Raw genomic sequence first — 25,176 nt, 5'->3', positions numbered from 1 at the left:
GACATTAGCTGCATTTCACATTTTGTGCAAATGGCAGAAACAGGCAATTCGTGTGCTACGGGATGGGGGCTGGCCAACGATTTCGATAAAATAAACCCTTTTTTAATTTAAATGCTAATGCACTGAATTAAAATTTAATAACTGAGGAAATTGAAAAGCCGAGCAGGAATATTGGAAATAAATCCAAGCAGAAACAGCTGAAATTAAAAATTCTAGAGAGTGGGAGGATAGCAGCTAAGCTGTCTTATATGATTACATTTTTTTTTTCAGAATGAAGCAAAAAAAAAAAAAAATCCTATCTCTCGCTGGCTCTAGGGCAGTAAATCCACAGTGCTGTGATTTATTGCTCAATTTTCCTGAGGGAAAAAGGCTTTCTTTCATGCTGAAATATTTCATAAATTTCAAGCCAGCATAAATTCTTAATTTAAAAGTTATGGAGGTCACATTTAGTGCACTGGTACGGTTCCAAAATCTTAAAGGAATAGCAGCGACCAAAAAAAAAAAAAAAAAAAAAAAAAAAAAGAGAGAAAGAAAAAAAAAGGCAAAAAGGAGGGGTAGAATTTACTCCTTTTTTTTCTTTTCTTCATTTTGGTTTTAATTCACGAGTTGAAATTTCATTATTAAAGATTCCTCCTGGATGGATGGAACCCAAGCACATGGGGAACTGGTATGTGTTTGGAAATCTGCTGCAAAAGATGAAGAGATAAAGATTTAATTCAATTATAAAAAGGCTTTTTTTTTTTTTTTTTTTTTTAAAGCCACTTGAGGAATTCTGGTAAAAATTTCCTCCCTTCACTGCCTGGGAAGGGGTGAGGGTGGGGGAGGCTGGCCAATGTAATTGCTTCTCTTAGATCTCCAATCTTTTGTGCACACTGATATATTCATTTGTTATACAGCTGTTCAGCAGCGGAAAGAATGCTGGGGCGCCCATAATTCTAAGCAAATCAATCAAAAATTAATGATTTGTCATGCTTGCACAATGGAGGAAAACAGCTCCATGGGTCCTGGCTGCCTGATCTCGAAGAATGAAATGCCTTTCTGCGATAAGAGAACCGAGCCAGAGGCACGGCGAGGCTGAGGTGCCACTGCAAATGTGGGTGCTCATGGTCCCCTGAGCTCCGAGAGGATGGAGGAGGGCCACCATCTTGGAGAGGGCATCTCCAAGATGGTGCCTCTGCCAGTCAATCCCAGGACAGACCTGGCGAAGCACATTTCCATGATGATGTAATTAGGATTTTGCCTTCTCCTTCCCCCACTGGAAACTGCTTCCTCTTGGGAGACATCAGTGACTCCCCCATCTCCCCCACCAGATTTGATGTAATCCCGTTCACTGTTCCCCCAACACTCCTAACCCGCCACCACCAGCACTTTTCACCAACTCCATGGGATGGGGACCACAGTTCCTGGAACACCTACGTCCCCTCAGACTGCGCGCTCCTCCTGGATGAAGACCACATCCCACACATGGCCATGACCCCAGCACCCAGCACGGGGCCTGGCATGCAGCAAATATTCAGCAAGTAGGGCTGAATCCCTATTATTAATAATTAATTATTATTTCTCGGGAAACACGGATAACGAAGTTGCTTAGATGAATAAGGAACTACACTAGCAACCAGGATGAAATATAACAACTGATCCGAAATAATCGATCACTCCTTTGTTCATTCAACAAATATTCCTTGAAAGCCTACTGTGCTCAGCTCTGGAAGGACAACCTCAAACCCACTGGTGGACAATTCCAAATCCCCAACATTTCCTGCTTCTTGGCTTCTCTCCACCCTTGGAAGGGAAGAGTGAATGTGAACCCCCAAGATAAGTTCCCTGCATGCTCAAATGCCTTTCAGGTCTTGTATTCTTTCTGAAGTCATGTGAATGTTACATTCGCAAGTAATCAAATGCACATTACTCCAAACTATGCCTGTGTACGTCATACGTACATCATGCTTGAATATAAAAATACTGTTTTATATTACCAACAGGTACCACTGACCCTGCTGTAGGAAGATGCTCAGCGTCAGCGGTGAGGGAGGCCAAGGGCAATCACCTGGAGGCCTGCAGGAGGCACCGCACCTGTGAGATGCACCTGCCAGAGCGCCCCCCCCCCACCCTGCCAAGAGGATCACTCGGTCTCCCACTATTTACTGAGGATGGGAGGACAGTGGGTCCCAAACAACTGGAGCCTCAGTTACATACCTCTTTCCTTCCCAACATCCAATGGAGCCCCAAAATTTAACTTGAACTTTCTGTCTGTCCCATTGAGGCACAAGACTCAAATCAGGGGAAGTCATTTACTCATCCCAAAAGTATCTGATGAGCTCCTTCTATGCACCAGACATTGTTCGAGGCAATTGGGATAGATCCCTGCCCTCACAGCGATTATATTCAAGTTGGGGGAGACAGCAGCATTAGGAGGAATAAATCAGTAAAATATATCCTATGCTAGAATCTCACCAGTTCTGTGAGGGGAAAACAGAGAAGGGGAAGGGCAATGAGAGCGCAGGGGCAAGGGAGGAGCCACAGGCTGCAATTTTAAGTCAGGCAATCAGAGCATTAGGCAAACAATGGAAGGTAAAGGAGTCGGTGTCTGGGGAAAAGGGAATGACCAGTGCAAGGACCCAGGGGCGGGCAGGAGTGTGCCTGCTGTGCTCTGCCAACAGCAAGGATGTCATGAGGAGGAGAAGGGGAGAGGTAAGGGAGGCTGGCTCACACAGGCAACCACCCAGAGGGGCCAAGAGACCTGCCCAAGGTCACACAGAAGGTCAGTGGTTTGGCCAGGGCTCACACATCTTCTCACCCAAGTCAATGGCCGTTTCCTCTACACGCTTGGCCCCTGGTGTCCAGAAGAAACAAGTCAAACCTGGCCCTAAACAATGGAGGTGAACTTTGCCTACTGAACCATCAGGACTCAACTCGAGCACAGGCCGCCCCTGCTTTTGTTCACCAGGTGTTCTTGAAAAACACCTATTACGGGCGACTCTGCCAATGCCAAACAATAGCTTTACACGGTACAAAGAGGATCCCGCTCCCAGGAAACTAAATATATTATCAATTACCTAATCAGACCTTGCTTCTTAGATCACCTTCGGTGATATGATTCTAGCATGCGGTGCTTGGTTTTTAATTCTGTATTTGCTTTCCACCCGGACGTGGTTACTCAAAGCCGCAGACGGCTCAGGGGTCCAAGCTGAAGAGGGGGCTGCCAGAAAAGAGTTAAAAGAAGGAGGTATTTCAATGGATATTCGTACCTTGCAGAGGAGATGTGTGATTCTGAGAAAGGCCATGGGGGTGGGGGGACTCAGACGCGGTTCCTCGTCATTCACCCAAACACTACCTATTAATTAAGTGCCTACTGTGTGCTGGACACCGGAGTTGTTACTGGGAACATAACAGCAGCAAGAACAGTGGGGGAGATGGGCAGTGATTACTTAATTACTTCCACGCTATCAATTTATAATTACCAACTGAGATACATGCTCTCAAGAGGAGGGCCTAGACTCCAGGAGCATCTTTGACAAGAGGATCCAATGAGACTGCAGGGTTAGGAAGAGCCTCCCCGAGGGAGGGATGCTGGAACAGGGCCCACGGAGCTCCTGCTCAACAGGGGGGGAATGTACGGTCTAGATGCAAATGAAGCTAATACAAGCTGGGCGCCAGGGAGCAAAGAGAAGGGTACCATCTTGCCCAGTAGGGAAGCCTGGGTCCCTGAAACCTGCAGGGCCGCAGCCTTCTCTGAAGGCCTTGACCTCTGGAGGAAGGGACCAGCCCACTGATGGGTCCAGGCGCTGATCAGACCCCAGACCAGAGCCCGGAGGCCAAGGGAGACCCAGACATATCATCAACTGGCCAAGTTTCCAACTACGAGAGAAAACCAAGGGAAATGACCAGGGTCTTTATTCCTCTTGGTTACAAATGTCCCTCTGCCCCTCCCTAAGCCCTTACTGTCTGAGGTCAAGTGTCAAGAAATAAATCAGGCTTCCTAGGGATGGAACCAGCATGGTTCTGTCAGTTTCAGCCATTTCCAGGTGCAGGCAGGACCCTCCCTCTTTGGTGGACAGCCAGACAGACGGGAGCAGGACTTTAAGGCTGATATCATCATCACCATCCCCATGGTCACATCCATCTCTGTCGTACCATCAACAGCTGGTGATTACAGAGCACCTGCAAGCCAGGCACAGGACTGTGAGCCTCACGCCAAGGCTCCCAGGGCTGCCCTCAAGGCTCGTGCACCTCTTGAAGCAACCGCCGGCGCCAGGACAGAGGCAGGGAGCCCAGCATGGAGGCCGCCATCATCTTCCAGGGAAGAGATGGCAATGGTTGCGGACAGCAGTGGAGAGAAAGCTCTAGAACAAAGGGCTACTGGGAGCACCAAGGATCACCTAAGACAGGGTGTGAGGAGCACCGGGGCAGAGCTGGCATGCAGCAATCACTCAATAAATCGCAGGTTTAGAAACAGACAAATAATGGCAGCTGTTGAGAAACTCCTGCCTGTCTTAGACTGTGCGCAGAGGACCAGGTATCCTCCGGGCACAGACCTGGACATCTGGGAGACACAGAAGTGAAAGATGAAGCTACCTCCATGCCCAGGGCTTGACTCGGGGCCCTGAGCGGAAGGGCGGCGTCCTGACCTCAGGCAGGAGGGGCGGCAGCCTCCCCCAGGCTGCCATGCAGGACCTGCTGCCCAGACCCCAAGCTTCGTTCTCACCTCCAGCTCGGCTGGAGCCCACAGTGCACACGTGGGTCTACACAGCCCATGAGAAGTCCTGGGTGTTCCGTGCATGTAAATTCTATTCACCCAGCTGCACGGGATCACAACAGGGTCTAAGGCTGCATCCAAAAGGGTAAGGCTGTTCCTGGGGTCAGGTCCAGCAAGGTTATTGGTTTGGGTTTTGTTTTTTTAATTTTTTATATTAAAATAAATCTAACAGAGTTCCAGAGAAACTATGAGAAGTTCCCTTCTACCTCTCACCCAACACATGAAGGGCTTCATGCAAGGGCAAAACATGGTCAGAATTTGTGTCTGCAAAAGGGCTGCTGAAGGGCCTCCAAAAGGGAGAATACTAGCAGCCCTGGAGCAGCCGGCATCTACTGAGCTCCTCCTGTATGCCAGGCCTGGGCTCAGGCACTGGGTACACCGCCTCACTGAATCTCCTCAATCACCCTGGGTGGCAGGGACGGTCCCCAGTTCTGCAGTCCAAGTCAGGTCCCAGAGGCTTGCAGAGTTCAAGGACCGGCTGGACAGAGGCTCAGCCAGGCCTCCAACCCAGCCGCTCTGATTCCAAGTTCGGTTCTCAAACCCGACGCCATGCTGCCTCCAAGACCCGGCAGAGTGACCTTGGCAAGTGACTTTCCCATCTTTAAGAGTGGACACGCTCCTCTGCGTGCATAAATTCTGCTCTGTTTGTTTTCTTTTCCAAAAAGAAATGTGTCTCGGTTCTTTACAGTCACACAGTTAATCTCTCAATTTACAAAAGAGTGAGTCATGTGACTGGATTCCACAAAAATTCTCTCTCCAGGTTTATGATTTTACAGAAAACTCCAGGGAAAACCGCCTGGAGCGAGTTAAAACCAGATCAGCCATAAACCATGTCCTGGTACAGCCTCACCAAGCCAAGACTCAGATTACTCATTAAATATGTGATAAATATTCGCTTCAGATCAGCAGGAAGTGGGGGGGGGTTAAAAAAAAAAAACTTTTTTGCTTCACAAGGGGGAAAAAAAAATCCCTATTATAAATAGAGAAAGTTGCAAGCCCTAAATTAAGGAACCTAGACTCGGGGGGATGGGGTTTTTAAGTCACCCCCTTAGGTATTTTCAAGTAAGGCAATAAACAAAAAGGCTACTCCTCAAGTCTCTTCAAGGAGATCAAAGGAAAGGGCTTGGGCCTCCTGTGACCATGGCCACAGTGACGCTAGCAAGCCCAGACAGGGAAGAGCAGCAACCTTCCCATGCCAGGAGACCCCTTCCTCTGCCTGCTGGCACAGGCAGATTCTGCCCCCACCCCCCGTCTGCCCACCTGCCCAGCGAGGCTGCCTGAGGGACCGCCTCTCAGAGACCTTCCAGCTGGGCCATCTGGAGTCAGGCACCCTGGGCTCAAATCCCACCCGGTGATGTTTCAGGAAACAGCACCTCTCAGCCTGTTTCCCCCGATGTAAAAGGGAGGAAAGAATCCCTACAAAACACAACTGCTGGGTGGATACAAAGGTAGAAAGTCCGTGACATGCTCAGCGAGCGCTAACAAGGCTACACGAGCCACAGATCTGGAGGAGGTCGGCATGATTATCCTGATGGTGGTGAGTAAAATTAATACATTTAAAAAACAAAGAAACCCAAACATATTCTGATCCCTCCGTCGGGATTTACTCAGCACAGTATCTCTCCACATAGAATCTGGAGCTGGATGGCAGGAAGCCCGAACTCCACCACTTACGAGCCATGTGACACTGGGGAGATCACTGAACCCTCTGAGACTTAGTTTCTTCACCTGTCAAATGGGGATAATGATAGTACGCACTGCACGAGGTTACGTAGGGCTGAATCAGTTAACATTTATAAAGCTCTCAAAACAATGCCAGGTACATAGTAAATACTCTATAAATAGTTATAATTAAAATGATTTCTCATTTATTGAACTTTAGCTATATAATTATCACTTATTAAAATTCAGGCAAGTCCTGTTTTCCTGAGCCTCAGTTTCCCTACCTATAAATTGGAGGATTTTGACCAGGTGGGCTCTGAGGACCCTCCTAAGTCCTGAAATTTGCTGATTCTTGTGTTTCTACTGTCTTTGACCACGCTGCCTCACCGCCCAGACTGTGGTCTGCACGGAGAGGCTGGATCCCAGGCCCTGCCCCACAAAGACTTCCCTGACCACAGGGACAACTCCTGGAGCACCAAGGGCGGGCCCGAGCGCACCTAGAAACATACCACCCTCTGCAGCCTTGTTCCCAACCATACTGCAAAATTTCCACGAGGTCGGCTAACTTTTTAGGGCTCTTCCGTGGCTCCACAGCCCCCAGAGCTACGTTGCATACAGAAGGGGCTTAACAAAGGTCAGTCGATTGGTTTAAAACCTAAAGGAACTTGCTGCCAATATTTAGAGAACCATGGGGATGAATGCGGTCTAGGGAATCATCCAGCCCCAGAATGGCAAACCGGCTGTATTTTCAGTGCCACGTCTAATCAGTCATTAGTGGCCCCCCAGGCAATGCGTTGAGAAGGATACCGGGGCCACATCAGAGCTCAGCTAGATAGAGTGCTGTGATTGATTATTGATGTCCATAGTGAGCAGGGTAAAGTTGGGGATGGTAACATGCTTGCTCCCCCTAACTACTCCAGTATCCTCCCTTTATAGAGAAACCCAGGTCTCCTGGCCCCCAAAGCACCCTTTATCCAGTCACCACATTCCCATTTGCAAAAACATTCCTATATGAAAGAGGAGCTGTGTGGCCTTTTAAAATTCAGGGTAAAGGGACACCAAAGACAACAGAAGACCAAAGACAAAAGAAATCCCCAAGGGGGGGGGGTGAACCTGCATAAAACATTGGACTTACTTGGGTTGTGAAACAAGACTAATTACAGAAGGGCAAAGGAGATGCTCCAAGAAAGACTTTACTCTTTTTAAAGAAAGAAAAGTCTGGAACACTTGCTCAAAGTAGAAATCTTACAAATTCCTATTGCAAAATAACTCCTGGTCAGCCAACCACAATCTCTATAAATATATCACAAGATCAACAGCCCAGGCAAATGGGGGAGGGGGAGAATGACTGCATGAATTTTTTAAAAGTCAAAATAGTCCCTTTCGTAGTTGGAAAGGAAGGAGTTCACCCATTTCCTACAAAATGAGAGGCCCAGGAAGAAAAGAAAGATTTTAATTCCTCACATCCCAATGGGTGCCTACTGAGAAATCTACACAGCCAAATTCTTTTGAAATTATTCTACCATTCTGTTTTCTTTGCAGGGGGGAAAAATCTGGTACCCTGAATTCATCAGGGCATCCATGATCTTGTAACAGCTCCCATGGTATTATTCAGAGTGGGAACAGCCAAATGCTCTAATGGGCCTGATCCAGGATGCCCTGGCAGGGTCTGGACCAGAAAAAGAGAAGCCAATCTAGGCATTTAAAACGGAAGCGATTTAATATAGGGTTTGAGGACACAGGTGATGAACGGGCTGAGATCAAACAGGGGAAAGGAAGGCAACCAAGGACTAGCCTGGCGAGAGAGAGGGAAGAGATGGTGTTACCAGAAGTTGCGGCCGTTCCGCAAGGGCTGCCCAATGGGAGTGGATCCCAGAGGCAGCTTATACGAAAACACTGCGAGAGGCAAGAATGAGTGGGGACAAATACCCTGGGCTGGTCCCTTCTTCCCACCTTGCAATCTCCCTGCTGGACATCCTTCCAGCTCAGCTACTTAAAGGCCAGAGGGCAAGAGCACCAGGGAAATGCAGGCCCTGGTCAATCAGAGCACGGCAGCGGAAAGACAGGGACGGAACTCAGGTGAATCCAGCAGCTGATCCAGTAGCAATGTCCTGCGCAGCTCACCAGGGGGTCCACCTGAGTCTAAGCTTCCCCGTAAGCGCTGTAACTTCCTCACGGTCAGGACCGTCTTCCCCTGAACTGGGTCATCTTCTGCCCCAGCCAGCAGAGTCACGGCTCAGACCTGAAGGGACCCCGGAAGACTGAGAAATGGACTTCTGGCCACCCAGTCCCAGTCTCCTAACACATGGGATGTTTGCATGGCCTTCCAGCATACTTTTGCTTCCGGCCTTTGCTCAGAATCTACAAGGGACAGCAAATTCATAATGTGAAGGCTACTTGTTTCCAACCCATCAGTCAGAAGACCCCAGCACCGAGGAGATACTCCAGAAGCATCTCCTGACCAGACTGGGAAGACTATGCTTATGGGGTTCATGAGTGGAGGCTCCGTGGTACCAAAGTCTGATGCCAGCTAGCGGGTTGAGATGAAAATGCTCCTAGGGCTCCAGAACTTTCCCCCTTCAGAACCTCTACTCCAGACTCCAGATCCACACTAAAACTTTGTGGTGGTCTTTTTTGAACCTTGTCATGAAAGAAAAGAGTGTTCCTGTCCCACAAGGTACAGACTCAACCCTACGAACCTCTCCATCCTGGCTGTTGCTAAAGGCTTGGTTTCAAACTACATTGTGCAAAGAAAGCTTTTCCCTTCACTGACAGCTCCATTCCCACCTCCCCCCAGCCACAGGACCAATCTCCCTCTCCTGTTTTTTTAAAGCACTTACTGCCTGGGCCATTCAAATCGTATTGATCAACTGGCTGGTACAGTCAGTCATCTTTTTATGGCCTGTCTTCCAAGTGGGAGCATACATCTTCTTTAGGTAGAGGCTGTGCCTCTGGGCTCCCCAGTGCCCAACACATGGCCCAGCACGGAGAGCACATCAACACGGCATCCTTAACGGGGAAAATGGCTCAGGTTCTCAGAAGCCTGCCTCTGGGGTGAGGCAGGAATGACACAATCTATCAGTGCCCCACATCTGTTCAGTGATCGGCAGGACTTTTACACCCATTACTTCATTTAATTCTTTACAAAGTCGGAGTCATGATTTCCATTTCAGAGAAGAGGGAGCAGAGGTGAAAGGACTTTGCCCAAAGTCGGTAGTTGCTGGCAGGGCTGAGATTCAAACCCATGACTTCTTCCAAAACAAACAGCTAGTTTCTTCCCCCTCCCAGCTCTCGTCTCCCTTTCCAAGATTCCCTGTCTTGCTTCTCTTTCCTGAAATGAATTGATTTAATGAAATCATTAAGTGATAAAAAGAGTTAATAATTGTGAAGGCACTTAGAACAGTGCCTGGCACAGACAAAGTGCTATGTGAGGAATGGCTTCATTGTCATGGTCATTTCTCCATCACCATAAAACTCAATTCAAGAAGTCAACGCACCAGAACACCAGCAGTTAGCAAACCTCACAGCCAAAAGCAGCAGAATATGGAAAATGCCCATATTTCATTAAAACGGACAAATTACAGAATGTCAAATGACTTATCAGTTAAGAGGAGACATTTAAAGATATCATACAATTCTCAGAAGTCTACCCAAAGCACGGCCCTCCTTGTACCAGATAACCACCAACACTTTATTCAAAATCAGGCCAGATTCTCCCTTCCTGACTGACCTCATGGAGAACACCTTCAACGCACAAACTACAGTACTTTCTCATCAGTGCACGATGTTTTGAGCCAGAAAGCCTGACATACAAAGGGAAAACAAAAGCCCAGAGTGGACGTAACATGTGCAAGGCAACGTATGTCTGAATACAATCTACAAGGCCCTTTCATGAGTGCCAGCCTTAGCGCTCCCTCGCTGGGTCCAGTGTGGGGCTCTGCAATGATGGGGCTGAATATGTATTTTTGCTGAGGCACAGAAAGATTAATATTCCAGTTTCCAGCTCATGACCTGGCCCAAAGTCTTCGGGCCAATAAAACAAGTCAGCAGCTACCAGGCTCAGCGAAGACAGAAGGCAGCACTGTGTCACGTCAAGTTTCCCAAATAGCGTTTTTCTACAAGAATCTCCAAAGCAGCTGTGTGCCCTCAGCTGTCACATCCACTGCTCCCTCTGTCTAATTGTGACTTGCCACTGTCACAACTGTGTTGCCAACTCTCATCTCCTTTGACCTAGTAATCCACTTTGGTGAACAAATTCTATGAATATTGTACAAAAGAAGGAAAGAGATTCATGCACAAAGATGTCCACTGCATTATTTATAATAAAAACTGGGGAACAACCTATACAACGCACAATGTAAAAAAGTCTCTACTTACGAGGCGATCAGAATGGATGTCCGCGAACAGTGGAGAGCTACATGAAAAATTCTCGGGCATTATGGTGAAATGACAAGCACAGAATCAAAACTCTCTGTGTAACTTTGTATAAGCCAACTCCCAAAGCACTTGCTCTGAATGGCTCAGAAATTCTTCCTCCTTCCTGCTTAGCTTTCTATCATCGCTGCTTTTGAGGAAAAACTCATTGTACTTTAATGGGGGCTGCACGTCTACATGTAGCAAGGTACCAGGAAAAGGTGATTTCCTGGGATGCCACACTTCTCCAAAATGAAGACGTGTGACTCTGCAAAGACATCCTTTTACAGTCTGTGGTCGACGAGGAGGGCACTTGAGTAGACGTGGTGGCTGAACCCACGTATACACCCATCCACGGCGAAGTTCAGCCCTGCAGGCATTCCGGCTCCCCCTGGGAGCTGCCCGAGATGGCCTGCAGAGTTCGTTCAAGCGCTAAGATTTTCTCTACCAAACTCTGGGGGAAGGTAATCTTCAGCTGACCGCCTTTTTCATAGAGGAGACCCTGACAGTAAGGTTTTTCTACTGCATACAGCTGCACCCACAACAACTACGCGACTGCGACTGAGTATACAGAGATGCTATTATGGGTCAGCAACTCCAAGAGGCTCGTTAAATACGTTTGAACTCCTCCAACACCCTCAATTAACTAGGAATTAGTCATCTACTTTACAACTGGAGAAACTGAAGTTCTGACAAGTGCAGGGACTTGCCATGGTCGGGAAGTGGAGCCCCCAAGTGAGAATGTTCAGAGACGAGCAGTCCAACCGCACGGCACAGTATGAAATGTGAATGTAGGTCAGGTATCTTTAGTAAACCATATTGTTTTATCCTCACCACGTAACTGTGCGGTGAAGAATACTGCCATTTTTCTGGGTCTTCCCCGAATTCCTAATACTGTTGTGATTTTATAGATAAAGAAACAGGCTCAGAGAAGCCACTTGACCAAAATCACACAGCTGGTAAGCAACAGGGCCAGTATTTGACATCAAGCTTTTCTGGCCCCAAAGCCCACAAACTCGGCCATCCTGCCACACCTAACACCATCAAAGGAAACAAAATGAGAGAGCTATAGGGAGTCAGACTAGACACCACAATATAAGGAAGCATGTCCAGAGCCACAGAGGTTGCCCAGAAGTGGTGGGCTCCCATGCGCAGTGTGCCGTCAGAGGGTAGACAGCCACATGGTGAAAAAATAATCAGTGGTTATGAGGAAAAGGATGGATGAGCTCCTAGGGAGATGGGGTTGACGGGGGATGAAAGAGGTGGTGCTCTTTGCCAAGAGATTCCAGTTCCGGATTCTTCTGGAAGATCCAGCCCTTCCTAACAGTTCTTCAGACCGGCCCTAATCACCTAGCTTTTTTTTGTCCTCCGTATGTAAGGGCCGCCATCTTTCAGTGAAACGTTGCGGACCAAATATTTCATTTCCTTTATTCCCCTCTTCCTGGCTTCACAAGTGTAGTAAAAAGTTAATGAATCTATAAATTGCTCACTGGCTTAAAATGAAAAAAAAAAAAAAACAGTTAATGGAAATTTTAATGAAAACGCCCCATCCGCATAACTGATGGCAAACCCAGGCCCAGAATGCCTGGCACTGCATGGCCCAAACCAAGTGCCATGAAAGCTTGAAAACATTTCCTGGAAGAAAGTATATCAGAATGGGAAAGGAAGAAGTAAAATAGTCTCTACTCGCAGATGACATGTTTTATATAGAGAAAATCCTGAAGACTCAACCAAAACACTATTAGCGCTGATCAATGAATTCAGTAAAGTTGCAGGATATAAAATTAACACACAAAAATCAGTAGCATTTCTGTACACTCACAACAAATTTTCTGAAAAAGAAAAGAAATCAATCCCATTTCTGATAGCATCAAAAACAATAAAACACTTAGGAATAAATTTAACTAAGGCAGGGAAAGAGCTCTACCCTGAAAACTACAAGACCTTGATGAAAGAAATCCAAGAACACACAAATAAATGGAAAGGTATCCTGTGTTCATGGACTGGAAGAATTAATGTTAAAACGTCAATTTTATTACCAAAAGCATTTTATGGATTCAATGCAATCCCTATCAAGACTCCAATGACGTTTTAATAGAAGTAGAAAAAACACTTCCAAATTTTACATGGAACCACAAAAGATCCCAAATAGCCAAAGGCATTCTGAGAAAAAAGAACAAAGCAGGAGACATCAACTTCTGGTTCCGAGCTATACTATAAAGCTATAGTCAACAAACAGTGTATTACCAGCATAAAAACAAACAAACAGACCCATGGAACGGTATCGAGAGTCCAGAAATAAACCCAAGGATGTACGGTCAACTAATATTTGACAAGGGAGCCAAGAATACTGAAGAATGGAGAAAAGACAGTCTTTTCAATAAGTGGTGCCAGGATAAACGGATATTCACACACAAAACAATGAAACTAAACCTATACCTTATACCACCCACAAAAATTAACTCAAACATGGATTTGATTATTTTTTTTAAAGATTTTATTTATTTACTTGACAGAGAGAGACAGCCAGCTAGAGAGGGAACACAAGCAGGGGAAGTGGGAGAGGAAGAAGCAGGCTCATAGCGGAGGAGGCCGATGTGGGGCTCGATTCCAGAACGCTGGGAAGACGCCCTGAGCCGGAGGCAGACGCTTAACGACTGAGCTACCCAGGCGCCCAAACATGGATTTGATTTAAAAGCAAGACCTAAAACCATGAAGCTTCTAGAAGAAAACATACATAGGATAGGACTAAAGCTCTTTGAAATAGGTCTTTGTGATGATGTTTTTGGACAGGATACATAAAGCACAAGTGACAAAATAAAAAGTAAACAAAGTGGGACAATATCAAACAAGAAAGCTTCAAAACAGCAACAGAAATCAACAAGGTGAAAAAAGACAACCTACAGAATGGGAGAAAATATCTGCAGAACATACATCTAATAAGGGGTTAATATCCAAGATACATAAAGAACTCCTACAACTCAACAGCAAAAACGTAAATAAAAAAATAACCCAATTAAAAAATGGGCAAAGGACCTAAAGAGACATTTCTCCAAAGAAGATACGCAAAAGGCCAAGAGGTCCATGAAAAGATGCTCAACATCACAAGTCATCAGGGAAAGGCACATTAGAACAACAATGAGCTATCACCCCACACCTGTGAGAATGGCCAATATCGAAAAAGACAAGAGATAACAAGTGCTGGTGAAGATGTAGAGAAAAAGGAGCCCTTGTACACTGCTGGTGTGAATGTAAATTGGCACAACCCCTACGGAAAACAGTATGGAAATTCCTCAAAAAATTAAAAACGGAAACACCGTATCATCGAGCAATTCCACTTTGGGCAATATACCCGAAGGAAATGAAAACATTAACTTGAAAAGACACCTGCACCCCATGTCATGCAGCACTATTTACAATCGCCAAGACATGGAAACAACCGAAGTCCGTCGATGGATGAATGGATGAAGAAGTTGTGGAGGATGCACACCATGGAATATTATCTGACCATAAAAAATGAGGAAATCTTACCATTTATGACAACATGGATGGACCTAGAGGGTATTATGCTAAGTGAAATAAGTTAGAGAAAGACAAATACTGTATGATTTCATTTATATGTGCAATCTGAAAGAGAGAGAGAGAAGAAAGGGAGGGAGGGAGGAAGAAAGGAAGGGGAAGAGAAGAGAAAGAACCAAAATCATAAAAAAAGAGATCCGACTCTTGGTTACCGGAGGTGGAGGGGAGGGGGAGAAGGAACTGGAGGAAGATGGCCCAAAGGTCCCAACTTGCAGTTATAAGATAAAGAAGGCCTAGGGACAGAAGACACAGCACGAGGATTATAGCTAACAATGCTGCATGGTGTACAGGAAAGTCAAGAGAATAAATCCTCAGAGTTCCCATCAGAAAAGAAACAAATTCTTTTCCTTTTGTTCTTTTTCTCTTTATTGTATCTATGAGAGAAGACAGATTTAGCTGAACCTACCGTGGTCATCATTCCATAATATGCATAAACCAAACTGTCACACTGTATGTCACAGACTATACAGTGACATATGTCAACCATCTCTCAATAAAACTCGGGGGGGGGGGGGAGAATGGGAAAAGAATCAAGAGGAAAGTGGGGTTCCACGCTCATGGACGTCGGAAAAATGAGAAAGTCCCCAGGCTTCGAAGTGGCATCGTGAGTGACATCTACCCTAAAGGAAACATCTTCAGCAAGTTCGATCAGCGAACTGGGAAACCCCAGTTTGAGAAAAAGAAGTGGCGTGGGCCCACACCGTTCTGAAGCAGGAAGCCAAAGCTCAGGTCTCAGCGCCCAAGATGGAAAAAAGTCATGACAACTGAAAAGCCACCACATATTGCTGGGATTCTCAAGAGGAGAATCCCATCATCGACATAGGGTTGCCCAAGTTCCCTTCCTCTGAAATGCTAGAGTTGACAGGAGAGGGTATTATATATTCAGGGAAAAGGCCCCCAGGCCATCCAGGTTCACACCCCCACTCAAAAGTACTGCTCCAATGTCTGTGCTATGTCAGTCACTGAGCTAGACCGTTTACAGATTTTGTTGCTGATACGCCCCCTACAACATGGAGCATAATATGACCATGGTCACTTCAAGTTGGTAAGGAAAAGGAGGCTCACAGAAGTCAAGTGACCACCTCGAAGTCACACAGCAAGTCCTTCCCCATCCAAAGCCTCCAAAACCAGACCTCCGGCCTCCATTCAAGGCCCTCCAATCCAACAATGCCCACCTGGAGCCTATGTGGTCTTTCTAAGATACAAGCCTGACCCTCACCTTCTCCTCTTTAGGCCCTTCTCGGACTCCCCTCTTCTTGCCAAGGTAAACACCATGCTCCGTCTCAGCCTTCATTACCTAACGTTCCGGCCATGCCAACACTTCTGCCCCCCGCTCCCTTGCTCACCACCTGCTCGCGCTCTTCCCCATCCACCCAGTCCCATCCTAGAATCACTTCCACCAGGAAACTTCTTGACATCCCCAGCTACTCTCCTCCACCTCCCTCCCATCTCCACCCAGCTCCCCAAGGCAGGGTTGGAGCCCCTCTGATGTACCCTCTGCCCAGTGGTCCCACTGCTCAATTATCTGCCGGCCTGCCTCCTTCCCCAGGCCGTGGGCAGTCCCAAGGGGGGGACCCAGGCCTTTTCACCCAGCATGGGGCCTGGTCCGGAAGAGACCCGGGAAACCCTGAGAATGGGCAGGGTGGCAGGAGATGTCTCCTTGCGGCATCCTTGTCACACGACACCCTCAAACCCTGGGACCAGGTCCAGCTCTGCCCAGCCTTTCCCAGCCTCCCCGAGGAACAATCGCCTGGACCTGCGGCCATAACACTTCCTCTAACGCTTTCAATCCCCTCGCTGTTCGCTCCTCCCTCAGGGGCTCTACCAGGATAAACGTGGTTGAGACCACAGAGTCCGAGACACGAGGACCAGGAGCAGCAGACAGAGCCAGGGAGCCACAGCATGGGAACAAGAGTGCCACAAGCACAAGAGTGGGGACAGGCCTGCGTTTGTCCTATGGCCGTTCCAGCCCAATGGCAAAGCGAGGCGCACGCAGACACCAGCCCGCCAGCACTCGGGGCCCTCGAAGAACTGCACAGGGACAAGAAATACCTGGAAACTGTAACAGCTGCTTTTAAGTTTCCAGAGATTTTTTGAAGCGTCTTTCTCTTTGTTTTTCCCCTAAACCAGTTACAATTAGCATTGAGGGATATAATTACGTTGTTAGTCTAATTGCCTGTTTGAAGCAGGATCTACGGGGGTTTAATGGAAGATTTGAGGGGGAGGGCAGATAAAATAAAAAGTCGGGATAATCACAGAAGAGCTGTGTCATGTGACTCTCCTCCCAGGTAGAGACGAGGCCTGAACTGCGTCAGAGGCCAGGGAATTGCGTCCTGCGCCAACTCCCTCGCCCGACGGGGCGGGGAACAGAGCTACCGGGCGACGCGACTTCACTGGAAATTGATTTTGGAGACGCTGACCTAATTAATCAGGAAACGATCTTAGAAAGGCCCTCGGATGCGGAGCCTTTGCACTATTATTGTCAGTGACACACTTACACATCGGCGGGCAGTGTCTTCCCAGGAGGAGCGAGCGTGGTGGCCACTGCGGAGCCCGAGACCTGCCTGTCGCTAGGGGACAGTGGGCCTGTGCAGGAGACACAACTCAGAGGGAGGTCCTGGGGACACAACTCAGAGCGAGGCAGCTCTGAGCTCAGAAGGAAGAGGAACATTCTCCTCCAGGGGATGAGGACGATGGGGAGGTAGTGAGCACCTCAACAACAGAGGCATTCAAGGGGGGCAAACTTCCGGTGAGGATGCAGAGGAACCAGCCATAAGGAAGAACCCAATGCCTCGGAGGGGCTCTACAAACAGCTCCTGTCTCCAGACCACAGAGACAACGGAGGTGTGGAGGAAGAGTGAGGAGAGAAAAGTCCTCTTCATGTCGGAGGTCACCTCCTGCCTTCCAGCGCTGACCCCCCGAGTTATGGGCCTTCCACTCTGAAGACCAGCCCTTGTATCTGCGTGGCAATGGAAACGTCCCTTCTCTAATTGCTTTTTTCCAAATACAGGCAGCAATTTGCAGTAACCAGAAGCTACTTCCATATGGGACAAGTAAAGCTCCGATGGGTTAAGCCAGAGCAAGGCACTCCCACCACAATGGCCTTGCTGTTCCAGGGCCTTCTCCACCATCCCATTCAATACAAGCACACGTCTGGCCTGGAGACTGAGGAGCCTGCATTCAAACCCGATCTCTGCCACCGTGAAGTTCAGAGAACAGGCAGAGATCAACTGCCCCCCGGTCCTTCAGCTGCCCACCATGGGGAGAAGGGGGGAAGTGGATCACCTCACAGCATCCCCCAAGTTCCAAAACACAGGACAGCAGGATGCTTCCCTACCAAGCCGGGAAGTAGAGAGATAGCAGCTGCACCAGACAGGACTGACCCTGTGTATGTGCCTTCTAAAGCTGTTGCCCCTGGTACCACCACAAAGCCAGGGACTCCCATCTGCTCACCCCAGTGTGGTTGGCTCCTAGCACAACACCTGGCACGTGGTGGACACCAAAACTATGTGGATGGATAAATGCCACAGAGTGGGCATTTAACTGGCCACTACCAGGTGAGTCTGTCTGATGAAATGACACGTGTCCTTTTAATCCAGTAAGCTTGGGTCTGAAACATCTCAGCCTCAGGGTTGGAGAAGGCAGCCTCCAGATTCCTTCCAGAACCTTCCACATACTATGGCCACATGCGTCCTCTGATCTGAGAATGGCACAGCTGTGAGGCCTGGGTGTCCTCAACAATTCTCTTTAAGTGTGAAGTGTGAGGATCTGGGTTTCCAGGCAAAGACGGACACTCAGACGCCATGGAGTTGGGCAGGGCAGTCCCCGCTTCCCGCCCATGCCACGCCTTCTAACGGACTTGTGCCTAAACCGTCATATTTCAAATCTCAGGGCTGCCTGGGAGAAATGAGTTCTACCAGGTTTTCTGCATTTTCCCCATTCAGGGTTGACAATGGCCATGGAGCGTGCTTGAGGCCCTCAGTACAAAGGGAGCGAAAATTCCGCTGCGCCATTTATGAGGCTGCACCACACATACGACCCGGAGCAGAAAGACTCATTGAAATCCAATAAAGATGAGGGGCGGGGGGAGGCTCCTCCGTTCCTGGAGGCCCACGGCATCTCCTTCCACACAATCTGCTTGGCTCCGCCATCGACTGAGGGGAAAACAAGCTGCCATTCTGACGCTCTTTGTCAAGAGCAACAAGATGGCAACTAAGGGGACTTCCTGGACTCGCCCTTCTCCCCCACATTCCTCGAGGCCTTCAAATTAAAGGCCTTCAGAAGTCTGAGGCAGCTGTGGTTTTCTTGGGAGGGAGCAGGGGGAGTAAAATTTATTTATAATAAAACACTGAAATAGAGCCGTGGACTTTTCTTCTAATGGAGACAATCACTGGCTGTTTTCCCTGAAAGGCTGGAAGACCTCGTACCTGCACAGAAGCCTCCATGTCAGGGCCGGCTGCGGCCACACAGGGCAGCCAGGGAGACGTGGAAGGCCCTCTCAGGGTCTCCCAAGGGCCTCACCCCGAACTTCAGAACAGAAGCCAGAGCTCTCTGTCAGTTCGGCATGTGGCCATGGAAGTTGGAAGGTTCTAGAAGGAGCCTATGTGTCAAGCCCTGTGCTGGACCTCGACGGACACCTCAAGGAACCTGCTATCTAGGAGGGCCAAGACGGCGTCACATGGAACTCACGTCAGTGCCGTTCGTAAACTCCAGTCATTGAAACTACCCGAGCGTTCACTAGGTGTACAGCCCGTGCAGTACTTTATACACATCACCTCTTTTAATCCTCACAGTAATGCTGTGGGGTGTATTCTGTACCTCAACCGTCCACATGAAGAAACGGAGAATGACTGAGATTAAGTTTCTCGTTCAAGCAGAGGAGCCCAGGTTCAAACCCAGCTCTGATTCCCAAATTCCCGAGATGATCCCAACCAACCAGTGGAGCAGGATTCCCTAAAAGCCCCAGGACAGATTCTTTGTCAGGAGAGCCAAATGGGGATGAGCTTGCTCCCTCCCTCCCTCCCGCAAAGCTGCCCTGAGCCCCTCCTCTGAACCCAGCACTCTAACCCTCATGATCTGAGGGAAGACGGGTGTGGAAAACAGCAGGCCTCCACCTGGAAGGAGAGCGAGGAGAGACGCCACCAATGGAATCCTCAACACAGAACCGAGACTGGAGAACCGCAGCCAGCCAGGAGGAAGCAGGCCTTCCCAGAGCCCTGCACAACACAGTGAACGGGCTGCAGGGAAGCCCTGCGTGAGGTCCATCTCTGGAAACAAGCGACTCCCGGCCATAAAGCCTGGAGTGCAAAATGGCACCTGAGAAGGTTCCCCTGCATAACCCACCACCGCGCTGGGCTCCCCCTGGGTTCTGTGAAAACAGGTGAGAGTGCGGGCGTGAGACCCCAGCCTGCACACAGCACAGAAGCACCCACTCCGCCACCCACCTGGCCCCCACACACCCCGGCAAGGGGTATTTTCACACCCCGCTCCAGAGAGGAGGAAATGAAGCTCACGCATCCTCACTCCTTGGCCTACAATCAGTAGAGATGGAAGCGGCCCGGGCGAGATTAACATCCCAGCCTGCCCCCACCTCGCGTAAGTAATTACACACTGGGTCAGGTCTGCAGTCCCTCCCTGCGGGTACCACGTCTGCAATCAGGGGAATGAAGGTGGGGCGTCTTGAAGGAGCAAAGGGCTGCCTGTCTCTGTGAACTCACATGAAATCCCAGGACTCCCTGTTTCCTCAGAAAACAGTTTCTAGACTTGTCACCTATAAATTGCCTGAATCTTTCTTTTTTAGAAGGTTTCCCCTTCCTTTGCTAATTGCTTCCACTGCCTTTTGCTCCATAAATTTAATTAACCTGCTATGTGACCTTGGGTTAGGCAAGCCGCCACCCCTCTCCAAACTCAGTTTCCTTCTCTGTAAAATGAGAGAGGGAACCTCTCGCAGCCCTGACAGCTCAACCATCCCAGGATTCCGTGACGGGGCTCAGGCTAATAAGCACGTGACCCTGATGTTCCTGGCTGCTCTGGCCTGGAGCTTCCCAGAGAGCACCTGGGCCATCCTGCTCTGACCGACCCCCGGCCCAGAGGTCCGTGGCGCTAGCTCTCAGGGCCTTGCGTTATCCTAGATGAAAAGACAGGACAGCTTAGCTTGGCACGGTCCTTCTGTCCCTGACGGACCCCCAAAGCTCAAATTTGCCTCTAGCATTTCAGCGGAGCTGCCAGTCCCTGGGTGTAAGAGAAACTCCAGATCAGGGGCTGGATCAAGAGCACAAGCGTGAGGCTGAAATTGTAATAATAATAACTGACATTTATATCACGCCTTTCATCCCCAAATCCCAAATTAATTAACTTTTTACGAGACATTTTTAAACTAGTGCCATTTAATAAAATTCTATTAGGAGAAGTCTTTTTTTTTCCCCCAGCCCTATATTTTTATTAACAGCCACCAAAAATATAATTTACAGCCAACCTAAAGCCAGTCAAGAGAGACAAGGAGTGGCTGATTCTGCCGGTGAGGAAGCAGGAGTTCTAGCACAGACCACGGGGGCTGACCCCCTGGCCTCACTGTTAGGGGTCTGGGTCCTCTGGGGCGGGGGGGATGGGGACTCTACAAGACTGACTCTCAGCCCCGTACCATTCATCTCATTTTTATTGATCACTTATACTCCGCAGCCGCTATGGGAGCCGTTGTGCATAAATCAAGCGCACAAAGCACTCTGGTCGGTGCATTCTTGGGGCGCACAACCTGATGGGGTAGAGAAACGTGAAACAGTGTCTCACTGGTGACTAGGTCACTGCAATTGTGCTAGGTGCTGAGAAGAGAGAGACCCTGCTCTTCCCCACCCCCCATCCCACAGCATCAAACAGGGAACATAATCTAGCCTGGAGCTGGGGACCCGGAGTGGGGGTGGCAGGAAAGACCTCCCTGAACTACTGATTTTTACCCTGAAAAAAAATGGCTTGGCGTAAGCTAGGCAAAACGTGGGGGGTAGAGGGAGGGGGCACAATCCAGGCAATGGGAACAGGATGTGTGAGCCCCAGAGGCTGGAAGCTGTGTGGCATGTCTGAGGAAGGAAAGGAAGGCCAGTCTGGCAGGGTCGGTGGAGGGGGGCGGGGGGGTGCAAGGTGGGGTCAGAGAGATGGTCAGGCTGGTGGAGCCCCATCCTGAGGAGAATGGAGAGCTGAGCAAGGCTCCAGCAGAGCAGATAAGTGATCAAATGTGTCGTTTAAATAACTGGGTCACAGCTGACCTGTATACTCTTTTGTCTGCAGAATATCACCTTCTGATGTGCACCTTTTCTATGTGCACTGTCCAATACGCTTGCCACCAGCCACGCGGGACGGCTGAGCATCGGACACGTGGCTCATCCACAGTGAGAAGTGCTGTGCGTGGAAAATAATACACCGATTTCGAACACGTGTGAAATTAAAAAAAACAGGTACGATGGATTAACTGAATTTTTATATTGGCTACATTGAAATGATAAACATTGGAGATACTGGGTTTGAGAACACATTAACATTAATTTCACCTGTTTCTTTTTTTTTTTTTTCTTTTTAACCGTGGCTACTAGAAAATTTCAGGTCACGTAGGTGGCTTGCATTCTACTTCTGCTGGACATCTCCGTGTTATGTATTTAAAAACAAAGGATTTGAAATAAAATTGATTCCTCTACTTTTGGGGGAAGATGAGCACTCGTGGCTATCGTGGCTAGGTTAAGCCCAAGAGTGTATATCCGTTTTTCAACGAACCAGGAGAGGAGGGTGGAAAGGGTAGGATTTCCACATGGGATCGGATCTGTGCAGGGCAGGGGAAGGGGCAAGAGGAGGCCAAAGTTCTAAGAGGCAAACCAGCCCCAACTATCACTGTCTCATTCCCCATCCCCATGAGTTAAAGGCGGGGGGGAGTTAATAGAAGAAACCCGAAAAACCCAAAACTCTTTTGACTCCCACTCCCTGTGTCACAGGGAAGCGAGGTCAGGGGAAGATCAAGGTTCTCCAGAGTCACCTGGACTCTTTTTCAGAATTCACAGCCAAGCTCCCTTTCCTGACATTGGCAATGGATGGGACAGTCCAGGCTAGGTCGGGGGGGCGGGGGCTAGGTCCCTCTTCATCCTCTAAACAGGTTTCACAAACAAGTGGCCTGGAATGGGTTTTTGAGGGGGGGGCGCTCACATTTTTTAAAAAAAAATTTTACAATTAGTTGCCATAATCTGAAATTTAGGAAATTTAACATAAAACTCCAGATTTAGAGCTTCTCTTTAAAGTTTTGTTTTTTTGTTTTTTTATGTGAGAGACAGCCAGCAAGAGAGGGAACACAGCAGGGGAGTGGGAAAGGAAGAAGCAGGCCCCCAGTGGAGGAGCCCAATGTGGGACTCGATCCCGGAACGCCAGGATCATGCCCTGAGCCGAAGGCAGACGCTTAACAACTGCGCTACCCAGGCGCCCCTAGAGCTTCTCTTCAAAAAAACAAAAACACAACAACAAAAAAAAACAGAAGATCTGGCCATGCTGGGCCTACCTTCTGACATGACCACAGGGGCTCCCGGTCCTACTGCACGCAGGTCCACACCCTGCCCCATTGCACCTGCATTCTTGCCGATACCAAGCTGCTGAGCACATCACACGTGCTTTGGAACCTCTGGACGTCATGCGGTAACTGTTGTCTGGAATACCCTTCCCTCTCACGTCCGTGGTCAGCTCCTTATCTGACACTGTTCTCCCAGCCTCAGGCTCTTCCGAACCCTCCGGTTCTCCTGGGGGGCGGGGGGGGGCAGAGTTTGCGCTTACCATACACTACTGCAATTAATTCATGCCCATCTCGCTTCCTCCACAGGATGCCGAGCCATTTGAGGGCAAGGATCACATCCTGCCTTGCTCCCCTGTCCCATTGGCGCCAGGCAGAAAAGACGCTCAAGAATGTTTGCTTTTGCGAACCATGCCAAGAGGAGTGAATACATGTTGGAAAAAATCACACCCTACCCTTGCCTCCTCCCCAGTCGAATTTCTTCTGGTGATGTTTCTAGATACGGTTCTGGGACAGTCGTCAACCTGGTGAAACCAACCTAGAACTAAACAAATTATACTTTCACCAATTACCTTACAGGCCAAAAAAGTCATTAGAAGTTGAAAATTACATGGAGTCTGGAGTGACTTTGAACCCATGTAACCACCCTAAATAGCTCTTTCTGTTGAGCAAACAAGAATTTCTTGATTGCCCTTTTTGAAGTTGCCAGGGCCCTGTCTTGTTGCTATTAAAATGAAGTTTCACAATGGTCCTAAACCAGTTCTTCCCGTTTTCTTGAAAGAATGGACTGTCATTCAGCTACAAATAAAATCTTTAATAAAACAGCAAATGGAAGGGGACCTGCCCAGCAAAGGGAGAAGCAATCATTTCTCCGTGTTGGAAAAATGGAGCACTGACTCACCGACTGTTCCGCAAGCATTTCCTGAGCGACTACTACACGGGAGACCCGGCGATGCACGGGTGAGCACAGCCCAGCAGAGCAGCAAGAGTCACAAAGGACACATCAGACGGCACGCGGGATCACGCATGAGGGCATTTGACTTCCCAGTTACGCCATCGACACGAGCACAGGGATGCAAGTGTTCCAGTCCATTCTCCTCTTTAGCAAGTGAAAGGCTTTTTGAACCCCTGGGACATCAATCAGGAAGACAAAATACAACGGAAAACAGAAGAGACTTAAGATTCGGACGTTGTGAGAAATGATCTTGCAAGCCATTCCTCTGTGTGATATTAAAAAAAAAAAAGGATAACTGTACCTAAAAACTTATCAAGCTCCATCATCTTGAGAAGGGAGAATGAGGTCTGGCTGGACATCCCACTCAAGAGCCCACCCCTTCTCCTCCGTCTCTGATACCTCCAAGGGTTACAGAAAGAGAAGCTCCCATTCCTGATGACTTACTCCAAGCCAGACACTGGGCGACGCGTTCTGCTACCTGTTTACCTCATCTCCCAAACACCCCATGGGCAGGAGCAGTTCTCATGTGCCTCTTCCAGATGGCTTGGAGGAGGTCATCCAGCTGTCCAGCTGCACGTGCATCCCACACAATCTGGTCGCCATGGCCTCAGTGGATACCCACATTGACCTGATATTCACTCATCTCTCCAGAGCCAAGAACAGAAATAAAGGCTGGAGTCCTCGGAGCACAAGATCCAAGTGCTGAGGAGGAGAAACGAAACAAGACACCCAGACACACCCTGATCCCATTTCCTAGCTCCAGAACTAAGAGGAATCCTAAATGCTCCCACAGAGGGGAAAAACACCCGTGGCAGAGCAGCAAGACGGTCTAGCCTTATACTGCTAATCTGCAAGGGCCAGAAGAATGCAGAAGTGACAAGGCTCTGAGAAAATGGGCCTTGAACCTAGAACCCAACTGCAAACCAACCCAACATTCAAGTGTGAGGAAAAGCAAGGACCTCTTCAAGATACACACATTCTACTGCCACCCCAGCACCTTTTCTGAAAAACATTAAGGAAAATGAATATAAAGACGACTTGCAAGAGAATTTAAAAAGGAAGAGAAAGAAACCCAACAAAACAGAGAGACGTCTAAACAGGGAACACAGAGCTGTGAAGCTCCAGGCAGCTCTTACGAAATACCCAAAAACAGAATGCATATTTCCTTAAGCTGGAAATATCATATTAACCAAGAACGGCTTATGAAGAGAAGAGGATAAGGAATGTATAAGTGCATTTAAGGGCCAAATATTTGGGGGAGGAGGGGGGAGGATGGGG

At 48.5% G+C, this 25,176-nt stretch overlaps 1 protein-coding gene across 13 annotated transcripts in view; it reads right to left on the bottom strand.

The window, feature by feature from the left end:
• ZNF618 (zinc finger protein 618) overlaps positions 1-25,176 on the bottom strand; it is a 178,446-nt gene that overhangs the window by 87,044 nt on the left and 66,226 nt on the right. Inside the window, exon 2 of one of the 13 annotated variants that reach the window (XM_034664343.1) lies at positions 23,845-24,071. The exons of 10 other annotated variants lie outside the window; for them this stretch is intronic. In XM_034664343.1, coding sequence (XP_034520234.1) covers positions 23,845-23,862 — 18 coding nt within the window. In that variant the 5' untranslated portion in view covers positions 23,863-24,071. Of the gene's footprint in view, positions 1-3,056; positions 3,187-23,844; positions 24,072-25,176 lie in introns of those variants that run through there. 2 more of the 13 variants (XM_034664348.1, XM_034664352.1) reach the window with 2 other exon arrangements.

This window comes from Ailuropoda melanoleuca, chromosome 7 (assembly GCF_002007445.2).
Source record: "Ailuropoda melanoleuca isolate Jingjing chromosome 7, ASM200744v2, whole genome shotgun sequence".
NCBI classification, from domain to species: Eukaryota; Metazoa; Chordata; class Mammalia; order Carnivora; family Ursidae; genus Ailuropoda; species Ailuropoda melanoleuca.
This window is presented reverse-complemented; position numbering and strand designations above follow the sequence as displayed.